We start from the raw sequence: 14,000 nt of genomic DNA, 5'->3' as shown, positions 1-14,000 counted from the left end.
TCGGCGTAACAAATGCATCAGTATTTTTTTTTTCTATATAAGCGGTAATTACTTAACTACATAAATATTTTTAATAAATTGAGTAATTGTGCAATATATCGATTCGATTAATATATATAACAAAGAACTATGAAATATTAAATTATAATAAATTCATATAAAATGAGACAAATACTTTCACGTCGATAGGATTCAAACCTGTAACCTCAAATTTATTTATGAAACCCCAGTGATTAATCCTAATGTCTTTAATGATTTTCATCTTGAAATATTACTCCAGGGTATTTGCTTTAGGATCTGGTTCACCTCCCCATCTTCTGATTCTTTCCGCGGCCACTGAAGCCTGCAATTTTACCCAAAAATACTGATTTTTTTTTTGATAATTATAATTCAATAAATTGAGTAATATATCGATTCGATGAATATATTAATATAACCAAACACGATGAAAAAAATTAAAATAAATTCACATAAAATTCTGATTATCATTAGCGTGAAACTCTAAATAAAATGCATATATATAGGTAAAGAAATGGTTTGAGAGTTGTCAATGGTGCAAACCTCTTTATTCCAATTAGTTCTGTAGACCATCAAGAAGAGGCAGAGCGTTTGCACAATTGTTCCAGTCATCATTCCAATCCATATACCCTGAAAAATGCCCATCGTGTAGAAATTTAAATACTATTTTTTACCTGTATAAATTGAGCATGATCGATAGAGAAGATTACATGTGGAGTTCATGTATGGCGTCATAAGGTGAATTACAAAAACATCATGTTAAACGAGCATTTCATCTAAATTTTAAGTGAGAGGATTATGGTTTAATATTTAGTAGGGATATATATATATATATATATATATTGTTTTTTCCTATGATTTGGGATAATTACAAAAAAAAATTTGTAATTTGAAAAATTACTTCTGGTACTACTTTGACGTTTGTTTCCATTCAATAAATAGATCCATATGCTGCTCAAAATTTTGGGATTTGTTGATATTGGAAAACAAATTGAATGAAAATTCATATTTACTATCGATTGACTTACTACTGACTTATTGCAGATTAAATAAATTTTTTATGATCAAACTACCATTATAAAGGTGAAGACGTATAAGGGTAGGATAAAAATATATCTCCTCATATGCATTAGCATGTGTGAAGATGTACTAGGGTAGTTTGATTAGAAAATATTTATTTGACCTGCAATAAACCAATTATAAGTCAATGGGATAAATGGATTTTGGTTCAATAATTTTTACTAATATCAGCAAATTTAGTGAATTTTGACTAACTTAAGATCTATTTGTTGGATAAAAAAAGTCAATCGGACCAAATGTGATTTCAAAACTATAGGAGATTTACGTGTAATTATATTAAATCTCATAAAAGGGCAGTGTAATTGTCCCTATTTAATATCTTAACACGCACTCCTCACGTGCAAACCCTGCACGTGAAACCTTTCTTTTATATCCAAATTCAGGAGCTCTTGTTGGGCTAAATTAACCACTACACCATCCAAAAACTTAAGCTGGTAATGAAAAAAATCTTTTAATATTTAATATTTTAACAAAGAAATAATTTTGACATTTATTCTTGAAGTTTCTAATGACTGGATCCATCATAATTTATAGTTCTTTTAATTAATTGCAAGCATTTTTTTTTATTTATCAAAAAAGAAAAAATTAGACTTACTTGTACGCCCATATTAAGTTTATACCCCAGTAGTAGACCCAAAGGGATGCCAAATATGTAGTAGCAACCAAGATTCACATATGCAACCAATGTTTGCCATCCAGCTCCAATAGCCACTCCTGCAGTCATTAGCTACCTTAATTTCTTCAACTCGAAATTCATGGATTCCATTTTTTTAATTTTGAATTATGTTGTATTTTTTGTTTCATTTTACGTATATATGCTATGGGTATAAGATTTGATTAATGCATTTTAGGCCAAGTCAAACCAATTTCATTTGAAAATCATATATCAACTGCATGTGATTCAATTAAATAAAGAATTTCGGCAAAATAGGCTGGGATTGTCCTAAAATTGCAATATTTTTTCGTTACTCAACCACATTGAGAAATTTGATTTCAACAGCTCCGAAATTGCTCCTTTCTACAATTATAGGATTAAAATTGCATTTTTTCCTCCTATACCGACATCGTATGCGAGTCAAGTCTTTCTATTTAGTACAAGGGTAAATTACAATGGGCTTCCTGAGGTGTTATAATTACAAATACCCCGTGTTGTGTAAAAGATTACAAATATCCACTGGAATTAACAGTCGTCTAATAAATACGTTCTATAATGGGCTGTCACGACGAGGTATTTGCTAGACAACCTTAATTTTGTGGAGGTATTTGTAATTTTTTTGAACAATATAAAAGTATTTTGTAATCATTACAAATTTTAGAAAAAATCGCTGTAATTTAATTATAGTATAAGGATGAGTTACCTGAAAGAGCAGGTTGAATATTGTTGACGACGAGGCACAACGCGAGCAATGGTGTGAGCTGATAAAGAACTTGTACAACATCTAAACTGTCTGCAAACAAATATGGATACTGTCTCTTGAAGATGAGGAGAGTGCCGGAAATGAGGCTGCTTAGCAGCAATGCGAATATCACCACCACCACCATCGAGAACTTCGCACTTCTTGGATGACTTGCCCCCAACTCATTCGACACTCTTACGCTGCATGTATACACATGTTGTACTAATCGGTAAAACATCTTCTATCGCACATCCGTACGTGTCATACGTTGATGCGACTCTAGCCCATATTTTTAATTTGTAATTTAATTTAATTATACTTTTTTATATTATGAAAAAAAGAACACGCACATCCATATAAATTATTTATTGGTATGACATTAATATATATATAATATAAAAATATGATAGAAGATTGACAGTAGCGGCAAATACTAACCTTACTGCTGCATTTAATCCAATAGCTACCATCTTTGTCCAACCATCTATGTTTATGCTGTAAATATAAAGAGTTTGCTATAAACTATGAAAATAACGGCAGACAAGATGGTTTGTCTTTTCGTAAGGTAGTTAAGCGTTGAAGCAGACAACACTGTTGTAACATAAAGAAAATAAATAATGAACAAATTTTGGAGATGACATAATGGTTTGGTGATGGGACATATATGCAAGGGCCTTGCAGCACAATGTATATATATACGTAAAGTGCAAGAGAGACATTATGTAATATCAATTTATAAGCGAAAATTACAATTTGTCGTGGTGAGTTTGTTTTGTAATTTGGTTTTGTAATTTTGTAATAAGGACAATTTGATTAGAAAATCACATGTGTTGTGCATGTAAGACGCTACTTTGGGGATTTCCGGCTAATCTATGAATTTTCAGTTAATATTGTTCTTTAATTCTCATGTAATTTAGTTGTAGAAATTACCAAAATTGATTTTAATTAGACCAAAATTATCACCCCTACATTTATACGATTAAAATTGCTATTTTTTTTCAAAAATTTTAGGATAAATTATCAATTAGTGGATTTCAAATTAAAGTTCATATCAAAATTGGATTTTATAAATTTCTAAGATGAATCAATATTGAATGAATTACAAATTTATTTTCTTATTTGATTGACTAATTAGATAAAGACATGTTTAAACATAGTCCATTAAGAAAATAATCAACCAAATGATGTTCAAATAAAATAGAAGTGACCTCCAACCAAAAAAAAAAAAAACACACACACACACACACACAACACAACAATTGGTAACTTTAAATCACATCTTGTGATTAAGGACATAAATTTATTAGCTTTTATTTTTTGTTGAAATTTTATAAGCTACCATTGACATCAATATTTTTCAAAAAAATTGCAATTCTTTTAATCTTGTAAGTATAGGGGTCACAATTTTGGTAATTTGGTCATGCAATTAAGAAAATGGCAATTTGAGTGTAACGCTGGTCGAAAATTCCCAAATTAGCATGTTACGTGCACAACACGTGATTCCGAAGAAATTGGTCAAAATTGTCCTAAATTTGCAAAATTTCAAAAAAATATTGGATCAAATTATAAAAAGACATTCGTATAAAGCAAAAAATGACACTCCAATACTTATGGGACCCAAAAAAATACATAAACTTTTAACAAATACATCAATAAATTTAATCTGGTAGCAGTTTTTGTGGCCCTGTGGATTTTTAAGATATGTATGGTCTGCATCCTGTTAACATAACACAAACATACAAAGAAGAAAACGACTCCTTTTTTTATAAGCCTTGAATACATTAATTAACAAACTTTAGTTATGCTTTATTTATTTTTAATTTCTCAAATATATGTTAGTTTTTGACAAGTGTAAATTTAATGATAAATGCAAAAAAGTGGAATAAAAATCTGCTATATAATTGGTTCTTTTTTTTTAAAATTGTACATCAATTATATATTAAATATATTATATTTATCGTATAATAAGTTCAAATTCGAACAAACTCAAATTTTAGTATAAAGTGTTGTACATACCATATGGATAAAGCATCGACGGCTACTTCTGCATTCTTTACGTATCCAGCAAAGAGGACAAGTGCTGTCATATACCATACCTCTAAGCTGCAAAACCATATGAAGAAGAAAAAATATATTTACTCTTAAAAAAAATGAAAAATATATTTAATAAAAATACAACAACTGCATCCAACGCTAAAAAAAGAGAGGTTCTATATTCTAGCAACTTGGTTAAATGAATTTTATAAAATAAAATACTTAGGATAACATTATGAACTTTTTTTTATTAATCTATTGAATAATTTTTATCTGGATAAAGTAATACTGTTATCTGAATAATGTTATTCTTGAAATAAACTAAAAATTTATGCTTCTTATTTGATTTTAAAAAATTCACCATTTACAATTCCAAGTATATACATCCTAATAATAAAATTTTTCATAATTGTTATATAATTATTTAAGTAAACTATATTTTGCCATTCAAATTATACTTGTTTTTATATTTTATGATTAAAACTTTTTTTTGGGAGAAAAATACATGCTCCCCCCGCCTACCCTCTCCCCTCCCCCGTCGCCGCATCCCTCTTCCTTTCTCTCTCCCTGCCCCTCTCCCCTTTCCCTTCCTCTTCCGCCTTTGTCCCTCCGTCTTCCCCTTTGATGTTGCCGTTGCCATTGCCTCTCCTCCCCCTTCCTTTCTCCCTCCGAGTCCCTAGCTCCCCCCTCATCGTCCGCGTCCCCCTTCCTTCTTCATCGCTGGCCCATCCCCCCCTCCCTCTTCTGTCCTCACGTCGCTGTTCTCTCTCTCTCTCTCTATATATATATATATATAATATAACTAATTATATATATATATTTTATATATGTTTATTTATATTATTTAAATTTATATATTTGTTTAAATATTAACCATTGATTGAAATAAGTCAAAATTTGAGCCGTAGATTTACTAGTTTAATTTGGACCTAAAATTCAAATTAGATTCAACAGTTATTAAATAAAGTTATAAATATAATTTTCATAATTAAAAACAAAAAAAAAATAATTAAAGAAAAAATGCGTGAATTACACGAACTCATATGAGGGGTGTAACTGATCTACGTTTCTTTTCACAAATGGGTAATTTGCTAATTTTTTGTCATTGGGGGTAATTTTCTAATTTTGTCAATTTATTATCTCAACTTTACAAAAAAATTGCACTTGGCCATATACGATCATTTTTTTTATTGATTTTTCTCTCGAAAAAACATCACATTTTATGCATATGTGAAAAATATCACATTACATAATCATTAAGTATCACATATATACTGCATCTGATGTTTTTTTTGATAAAAAATTTAGTTGAAAAATTATTATAAATTATAAAGTGCAAAATTTTGTAACATTGAGATTATAAATAAACACACAAAAAAAATTAAATACCAAAATATAAAAACCATCATAATTCGAATAATATAATTATTTATTGTTATAATCGGTGAAAGTATATAGACATATTGTAGAATATTCTAGCTATATATCTAGATGGTTTTGAATTCTGAGAACTATTTTACCTTTTAAACGATCACATTTTAGATAGAATTTTTGTTAGCATTTGTATAGATATATTAGGAATGTGAAAATATAGTTTCGTTACTTTATCATAAGCATTTTATTTTATAAAATGCATTCAATAAAATTGCTAGATTTTTTATAAAATTAATTTTAAGGTAGGAAAGTAACTGAAATACATATGTAACTTAAATTTACTATCTTGTCTTGTCAATTCTCACCCAAACTCATGGTTTACTCCTCTTTCATTTCCTCCCATTATAATATAAGGTAAGTTACAGTAACTTCCGACATAATTATGGATACTTTTTATTATTTAAAAATTATAAATATTTTTTAAAATAAAAAATAATTAAGAAGCGCCTAACACTACATTGTTTTATCCTTGCTAGATCTTTTTTTTTTTTTTTTTTCAAGAAAATGTTTGAGGATAGGTAAAGTAAATAATTCATAAAGCATTTTAGTCCATAAAATATTTTATTTCTTTAACAAAATATATAAAACTACAATTCATAATCCTAAAGGGTACTTTAAATAGTTCAACACAAAAAAATAGATGAAAATCTAACGAAGGCTAACAGAATGGGTTTGTTGTCAAATGAATATTAAAATCATGGGAAAAGTTATGATTTTTCAAACAACGAAAAGATATTTGTAATTATATTAAATTTCAAGAGAGATGATTGTAGAAGATAGATGATTGTAGGGTAAATATTTTTATTAGATAATAAGATATATACGTACGAAAATAAGTTAAAACTAGATCTATAAGGAAGTGGTCATAATAAAATATTAGGGAGAGAAAAATTATATGAAAATAAGAAAAAAAATATCAAAAGATAATTATTAAAGAGTGAAAAGTTAGATAATAAATAAGAAAATTAAATTAAGAATTAAAAAAATTTGAAATGTTAGACCAAAAAAGGTGAGATGCTAATTAAAAGGCTTCTCTACATTAATAGTAATATATATTATATATAATACTATAATATTATTTACACTTAAATATATATATATATATATATATTTATACTGAATAATAATAATAATATTTATAAAAATATGTGTATATTATACATAAAAAAAGGGATGCAAGATATAATATAATTTAAAAAGTGCAAGGATATTATGAATATTATGTGGGTTTTATTAATTTTACATGATAATATTTATCTTAATATTTTGATTAAACAAAGTACATAATATGCAATTACAGTTAATCCCAAATCACCTTATTTAATATTTAATTCGAAGTTATCATATCACTCATTTATCCCATCTCACAAAATAAATAACCACTAATAAATAACATAAAAAATATTAAGATATTATAAAAACTACTCACCACATCATCACAGCAGACGCAAGAGATAACCTGACAAACCCCCAAAGGTTCTGAAACGCCTTCCACGAAAACCCAGTCCAAGCATCGCCACACGCCCCGCTGAAGATGTACACCAGCTGTGCCACCACTATGAACCACCACGAAATGTTCAGAACCACCGCGCCGCCGGCCATCCCCCACTCTAGCTTCAGCATAAACAACCAGCTGAAGAAGACGTGCAATACCAATCCGACGGCAGAAATCCAGGCCATGGCCATGATCTTACTCTGCGCCTGCAGAAACCTGCTGATCGGGAAGTTCATGGCGTAAGCGTAGAGCTGTGGGATCATCCACAGCGAAAGTCGACCTGCTGCTTTCGACATATCCTCCTTTTGCCCCAGTAATAGCAATATGGGCTCCGCGAAAATGTACAAGAAGGTGAGGAGGAGGCTGGTGGTGAGGAGGACGACGCACGATCTCTGCATGTAGACGCCGAGCATGTCGATTTGGCCGGCGCCGTACGCTTGGCCACAGAGTGTTTCCAGTGCGCTCCCCATTCCCCACTGTTTACATACATTTAAATAATATTTTGAGAGGTAACTAATAGTGGCAAATATATATATATATATAGATATATATATTAATTAACTTCAGGATTTTTTTAAAAAAAATTGAATTCTAAAAATTAGTTGTTTTTTAAAATATATTTATTTCTTTTGTAAAAACTTAAAAAAAATAATTTTAATTCTTTTGTTAAGTTCATTCGTTTAAAAAATTAAAATGATCTCTACTAAATAATGTTCTAAAAAATATTCAAACAAATAGTTAAAGTTGGTGTTAGGGATTTTTGTCAACTAGTTAAAATAGTTTTCTTGAAGTACTAACATTTTTATCCAAAATAATTTTTTTTGAATAATAAGTAACATCAACAAAGATAATTTTAATTTTAGATTCTTAATTTTATCTAAATAGAAAGATTAAAAATTTGAAAATTTAAAAGTTAAATAATTGTAAGCAATTTCTATAAGTAAATGATCCACTTAAAGAAAAATTTAAAATTAAGTATCATGGAAATAAAAGAACTCAAAAGCTAAAAAGATAAAGGAAAATTTGGCAAAGTAAAAATTAATAGTAGAGTCTTTTAGAAAGAAAAATTGACGGAATAAGTGTTTATGATAAAAAAAACAAAAGAACTTATGAGTTTTTTAAATATATATAATTATTTTAAAGTGGTCTCGTAATTTTCCTAAATAATATAGAATGATAACATGCATATTAATTTCTGCTTTTTCTAAAATTAATGTTAAGATAAGTCTTCTTATCAATATTCTTTTTTAATTCCTTGGAATGTGTGAATGAGGACATAGGTGCAATAACATACCATGATGCCGAAGCTGAAACCGGCGATGACCGTATTCTCGATGGCGAAAGCGGCGAGGTCGAGTGTCCCGACGTGGCCGGCCAGGGTCTGCGTGATGGCGCCAAGGGAAAACTGGCAAAAGGCAGTGAAAATGGCAGGGCCAGCCAAATACCAAAGCTTTTCGGACTCCACCTTGAACGCCTCGAAGAAGCTGCCAACTCCGGTGATCGGAGGAATATCATCACCATCGACGATGAAATGGGTAGAGATTCGTTGGGCAGAACAGTCCTGGCTCGAAAGCCTTGGGAGTTGTTCATCATCTACGGGGGAGAGAAGTGGTTGCTGCGCCTGCGCGGTGTTATCTTCCATTTTCACACGCTACGCTACACACAACACCTGCGCAGATAGTGTCTGTAGTGCACTAGCTAGGAAAATAGACCTTTGTGGTCTTGGTTGCGGTTGACGGCCACTTTTCTAAGATGGAGGGGTCGAGTAATAGTGACCTCTACTTCGATAATTTTTCTTTTAAGAAGCACCTTTTGTGTCTAGACAGGGGTTTAATATGGACCTCTACCTGTTTATTAGAAATTCCAAGACGTTCCTGTACAAATCTCCTCGACAAACAATATTAGAAGAGAAGTCCTTACCGGCGTGGTTTAAAATTTTCATTATGGTTTCATCGAAATTATGAAAACAAATTCATTTTTAATTTTATGAAAACGAACATATATGGTAGTTTCGAAATTATTATATATTTTTATTTGTTTGTGTTTTTATTTTTAATGAAAAATATGTGTTTTTGGTTTTATATAAGTTTCCATAAAGCAAAATATATATAATTTTAGTCATGTAACTTATGATGATCGATGAAATTAATCGTCATAAATTTTGTGATGTAATTTATGATGGTCGTTTTTGCGATGTCAATGTTGTAAATTTGGGACGATTTTTGTGGCAGTCATTTTTGCGACGCTTCAAAATCGTAGCTAAATTTTGATATATTTTTAAAAAAGTATATGGCAAATTTTCTTAAACTTTTTTCATTAAGTTATAGTTTAATTTTTGTTCTAAAATTACAATAAAATGTAATTAAAATAAAGAATGAATAATGGATGAATGAAAACTAAAATACCTTAACAATAAAAATTAAAATAAAATTCAGTACCATTTTGTCTTAAAATTGAAAATTACATAAAAAAAAAATAATCTTAATCTAATGAGACGTTCTCGTGATCCTCATCAACCGAGTGTGAATCATCATATGCTCCCGACTGCCTCAACGTTGTTGTCGGATGGAGGCTGGGTTGGCTCTTGAACTGACGGAATGCCCAAATAGATCATCATGTGGTGTTTTTCATCCCTTCCATCTGTAGCTTCAGTCCTTCCCCTTCGCCTTCCGTTTCCCCTTCCCCACCCAAATTTTGAATCAATTAGAAGAATCGATATAAATAATTTGGCAGTTGATTGGGAAGACCATATTGTCACAAAAAACTTCAACTGGCCAATACAATATATACATATATATATAAATTCGAATCAGTTGGACAATTAACGTTACGTTCACTAGAACACCAACAAATGTAGCAGGGCATGCAACTTCATCGTACGTGAAACCCCCAGAAGGCAGGGCAACTTGATTGCGACAGCTTTTCGGTAATAAAACTGTTTAAATGTGGTAGAAGTTTTTGGTGAGCGTGCAATGCAAGGGAAAAATAAATTGATAAGATTTGGCTTCTTCTTCTTAAGGTTACCATAAAAGAACATTTAATATCTATAAGAGTGTGACTTTGTGATATGTGCATTAAATGTTAGTGAGGGACCGCCAACAATAAAAGTAAAGCCAGCCACGACAAAATGTCCACTACTTCTCTCCTCTACAATTCTTTATATATATATATATATATATATATATATGTTTATTTATTTATAAAAAAAAAACATTTTCTCTCTATCACTATTTTTGTTAAATTTTCTTTGGAAAATCTAAAATGTTGAAATTTTGATTTCAAATGGAAACCATAGATTAAAACCTTGAATTGCAATAGCTAATTGAAATTTTCTTTTCAATTTTTTTTTCAAGTTCATCTGGAGTGTTTGAATGTTATTATTGGCAAAATGAAACAATCATCAATTTTCAAATGTTACTTCAATGCTTTTGATCCATTTTTCTGCTGGGGAATTCATATGCAATTATGTTTTCTTAATTGTTATTTTAATAGCTGGGTTTTGGTATGCCTATATGAGGGCTTGATATTTTTCATTTTTCTCATAATAACAATAACTCAATTCTCACACTTTTGAGATTTCTCTCTCTCTCTGCTTCTCTAATTTTAAAGATTTGAGCTTTAAAATTCTGATAACGAGCTTCTAAGTGTTCAAGAGGTATTTTTCAGTATAGTGCTAAAATCAGAAGAACTGCAACCATTTCTTGAGAGAAATTATGTTGTACCCGGTGCACCACTAATACGAGACGTATATTTTCTTCAAGGCAAGTAGTAATTCTGCAATTCGGTTAAAATTAACAATTCCAATTGCACTGAGAATTGTTATGATATAATTCTCGTTGTAAGTTTTTTAATTTTTTCTTATCGTAAACAGCATTTCTAACTGTTTTATATTATTTGTTCCAACGTGGTTTTAATAGCTTTTGATTTCTAAATTCGATTGTTATATTTCAAATGTTGTTTGAATTACTCGAAACTGAAAATTTCCAACAATCTTGAAGAGAATATACAGGTTAAAAATCAGATTTTTGTTTGTTGGAACAATTTTGGGAAAATGCTGTTTTTAAACTCGGTAGTTTGAATGCTGCTTTTAGTTTCCTAAGATACTAAAGATGGCCTGCCCATTTTTTGTTGCAATTCCGATCGCACCAAGGTCGACTTGACCGGTTTGCCGGACAAGTTTTTGGGCCTGTTTTTCAAACGCTGGTAACAACGAATGAAAATTTGATTAACAATGAAAGAACTCTTCTACGTAATTCAGGTAACCAGACCTGAACCTACAGATATCGATCCTATGATTGCTGAGATAGCACAGTGGACAAAGAGGGATCAAATAGGTAGATGAGCGATTTTGTCAGTCTTGTCAAATACACTTTTTGATGTCTATTTTTCCAATTCTTGCACTTCTAAATCTCTGTGGGATGAGTTGGACTGGAAATGTAATATTGAAGAGCAAGGGCTCGAAAAATATTCTGTTTTCAAGTTCATGCGGTATCAAATAGTTGAGGACCGGTCTGTAGCTGAACAGATTTATGAGATTATCAATCTTGAGCATGCTCTAGCTGATGCTGAGATGAAGCTCCTCAAGAAGTTTCTAGTCATCTCCATAGTGGACAAATTTTCCAAATCTTGGAAAAGTTTTGGCATGACACTCAAACATTAGAAAAGGCGATTGTCTCTAGATAATCTTATAATTGCTATCAATATTGAGAAAGAACATTCAAATCAGACTCACAAGATGCCAGTTGAACATCAACTCAGGGCCAATCTAATAGTGGGGAAACAGAAAGTGACTAAGATTAACTCTAATTCAAAAGCCATCAATAAAGGCAAGCCTTCCAAAAATAAGAAATTAAAAGCAAACAAACCACGCTAGAACTATGGACATGTTGGACATTGGGCTGAGCTTTGACCTAATAAAAAGGTCAAGATTGGGCAGGCAGTTGTCAACATGGTTGTGGGAGGCTCTAGTGGTGCTAGTACCTTAGGAGCAACTGGCAGGTATGTATCTGTATAACCCGAACTCCTGATTATTTACGAACCGTGTGATTAGTTTATTGACACCAGAGCGAATGTGCATGTTTGTACTGATAAATCTCTCTTTGTGTCTTATCAGGCCATCAGTGGAAAGATAGTGAGCATGGGGAACTCCAGTACAACTAAATTACTTGGGATATGAAGCGTAGACTTGAAAGTTTCCTTTAGAGTGCATTTTGTAGTTAAAAAGAGTTCATCATATACCAACTGTCAGAAGAAACATTATTTAAGGTTCTGTAATAGTTAGCGAGGGATATGAATTAGTTTTAAAATTTAATAAAGTTGTAATTCAATAATTTGGTATTTTTGTTGGTAAATGTTATTTAAACGATGGCTTGTTCAAAGTTCGAGTTGAAAATAATAAAAATGATGTTTCTGTTCTATTATATTGAATGTGGAATCTTTTACTTTGTGGCATAGTAGGTTAGATCATTTAAATTTTAATTCAATCAAACGAATGCTGAATTTGAGTTTAATTTCTAGTCAAAATATTGAACAAACTCACAAATGTCAAGTTTGTATAGAAGCTAAACAAGTTAGGAAACCTTATCAGCCAATTGAAAGAGATTTGGAAATACTTGATTTAGTTCACACAGATATTTATGAGTTTAATGGAGTTTTGACCAAGGACCACAAACAATATTTTATCACCTTTATAGATAATTGCAGTAGATATTGTTATGTGTTTCTAATGAAAAATAAGGATAAAGCATTAGATTAATTTATTTTGTTTAAAAATGAAGTAGAAACCCAAACTCATAAGAAATTTAAACAACTAAGGTTTGATAGAGGAGGAGAATATGAGTCGAGTAAATTCAATGAATATTGTCAAACTTTTGGCACTAAGATGAAGAGATCCTCCATATTCCCCTTCGTCTAATGGAATGGCTGAAGGAAAGAATAGAACATTCAAAAACATGATTAACAGTTTCCTACTAACCTCCGGGTTACCAAAATATTTGTGGGGAAAGGCTTTGAATATAGCTTGTCATATTTTGAATAGAGTCCATCTAAAACATAGTACTAGTACTCCTTTTGAGTTGTGGAAAGATAGGAAACCAAGCTTCAAATATTTTTGAGTATGGGAGTGCCTAGCAAAAGTTCTGGTCCCAGAACACAAATGAAAGTTACTGGGCACTAAGACTGTCGATGCTATGTTATTGGGTTATGTGAAGACAAGTTATGCCCTAAGATTTCTTACTATTAAATCAGAAATTTCAGGCATTAAGGTAAACATAATAGTTGAATTTCCTGATGCTATCTTCCTAGAAGATGTATTCCCTATGGAAACAAGAATACCTTAAAATATTTCGCTTAATAATTCACTTACCTCCACATCTATTCCTAAACATGTGGAAAAGATGACAAATGTGGTGATTAGTCCAAATAGTAATAATTAGACTCATGAGGAGTCAGATGAACCTAGACGGAGTAAGAGATCTAAGGTTGTCAAAAATTTTAGAAGTGACTTTGTCACTTATAATATTGATGATGATCCGATTACTTTC

At 30.8% G+C, this 14,000-nt stretch overlaps 1 protein-coding gene across 3 annotated transcripts; it reads right to left on the bottom strand.

The window, feature by feature from the left end:
- LOC105168298 (protein DETOXIFICATION 29) lies at positions 120-9,360 on the bottom strand. 3 transcript variants are annotated; one of them, XM_011088322.2, is made up of 8 exons: positions 8,753-9,356; positions 7,393-7,934; positions 4,512-4,598; positions 2,934-2,990; positions 2,457-2,695; positions 1,694-1,812; positions 562-648; positions 120-343 (listed from the first exon to the last, which is right to left on the bottom strand). In XM_011088322.2, the coding sequence occupies exons 1-8, from the start codon at positions 9,098-9,100 to the stop codon at positions 272-274; spliced, it is 1,551 nt and encodes a 516-aa protein (XP_011086624.1). In that variant the 5' UTR covers positions 9,101-9,356; the 3' UTR covers positions 120-271. The 3 variants fall into 3 exon arrangements, with proteins under 3 accessions (XP_011086624.1, XP_011086625.1, XP_011086626.1); XM_011088323.2 differs by lacking the exon at positions 2,934-2,990 and having other exon boundaries at positions 8,753-9,360; XM_011088324.2 differs by lacking the exon at positions 1,694-1,812 and having other exon boundaries at positions 8,753-9,358.

This window comes from Sesamum indicum, linkage group LG8 (genome assembly GCF_000512975.1).
Source record: "Sesamum indicum cultivar Zhongzhi No. 13 linkage group LG8, S_indicum_v1.0, whole genome shotgun sequence".
NCBI classification, from domain to species: Eukaryota; Viridiplantae; Streptophyta; class Magnoliopsida; order Lamiales; family Pedaliaceae; genus Sesamum; species Sesamum indicum.
This window is presented reverse-complemented; position numbering and strand designations above follow the sequence as displayed.

Coding starts and splice junctions, on each gene's coding strand:
- LOC105168298 (XM_011088322.2), bottom strand. CDS start 9,100: ATGGAAGATAACACCGCGCAGGCGCAGCAACCACTTCTCTCCCCCGTA. Junction 4,599..7,392: donor GCGTCTGCTGTGATGATGTG/GTGAGTAGTTTT, acceptor ATGGTTTTGCAG/CTTAGAGGTATGGTATATGA. Junction 2,991..4,511: donor GTCGATGCTTTATCCATATG/GTATGTACAACA, acceptor TTATATTTACAG/CATAAACATAGATGGTTGGA.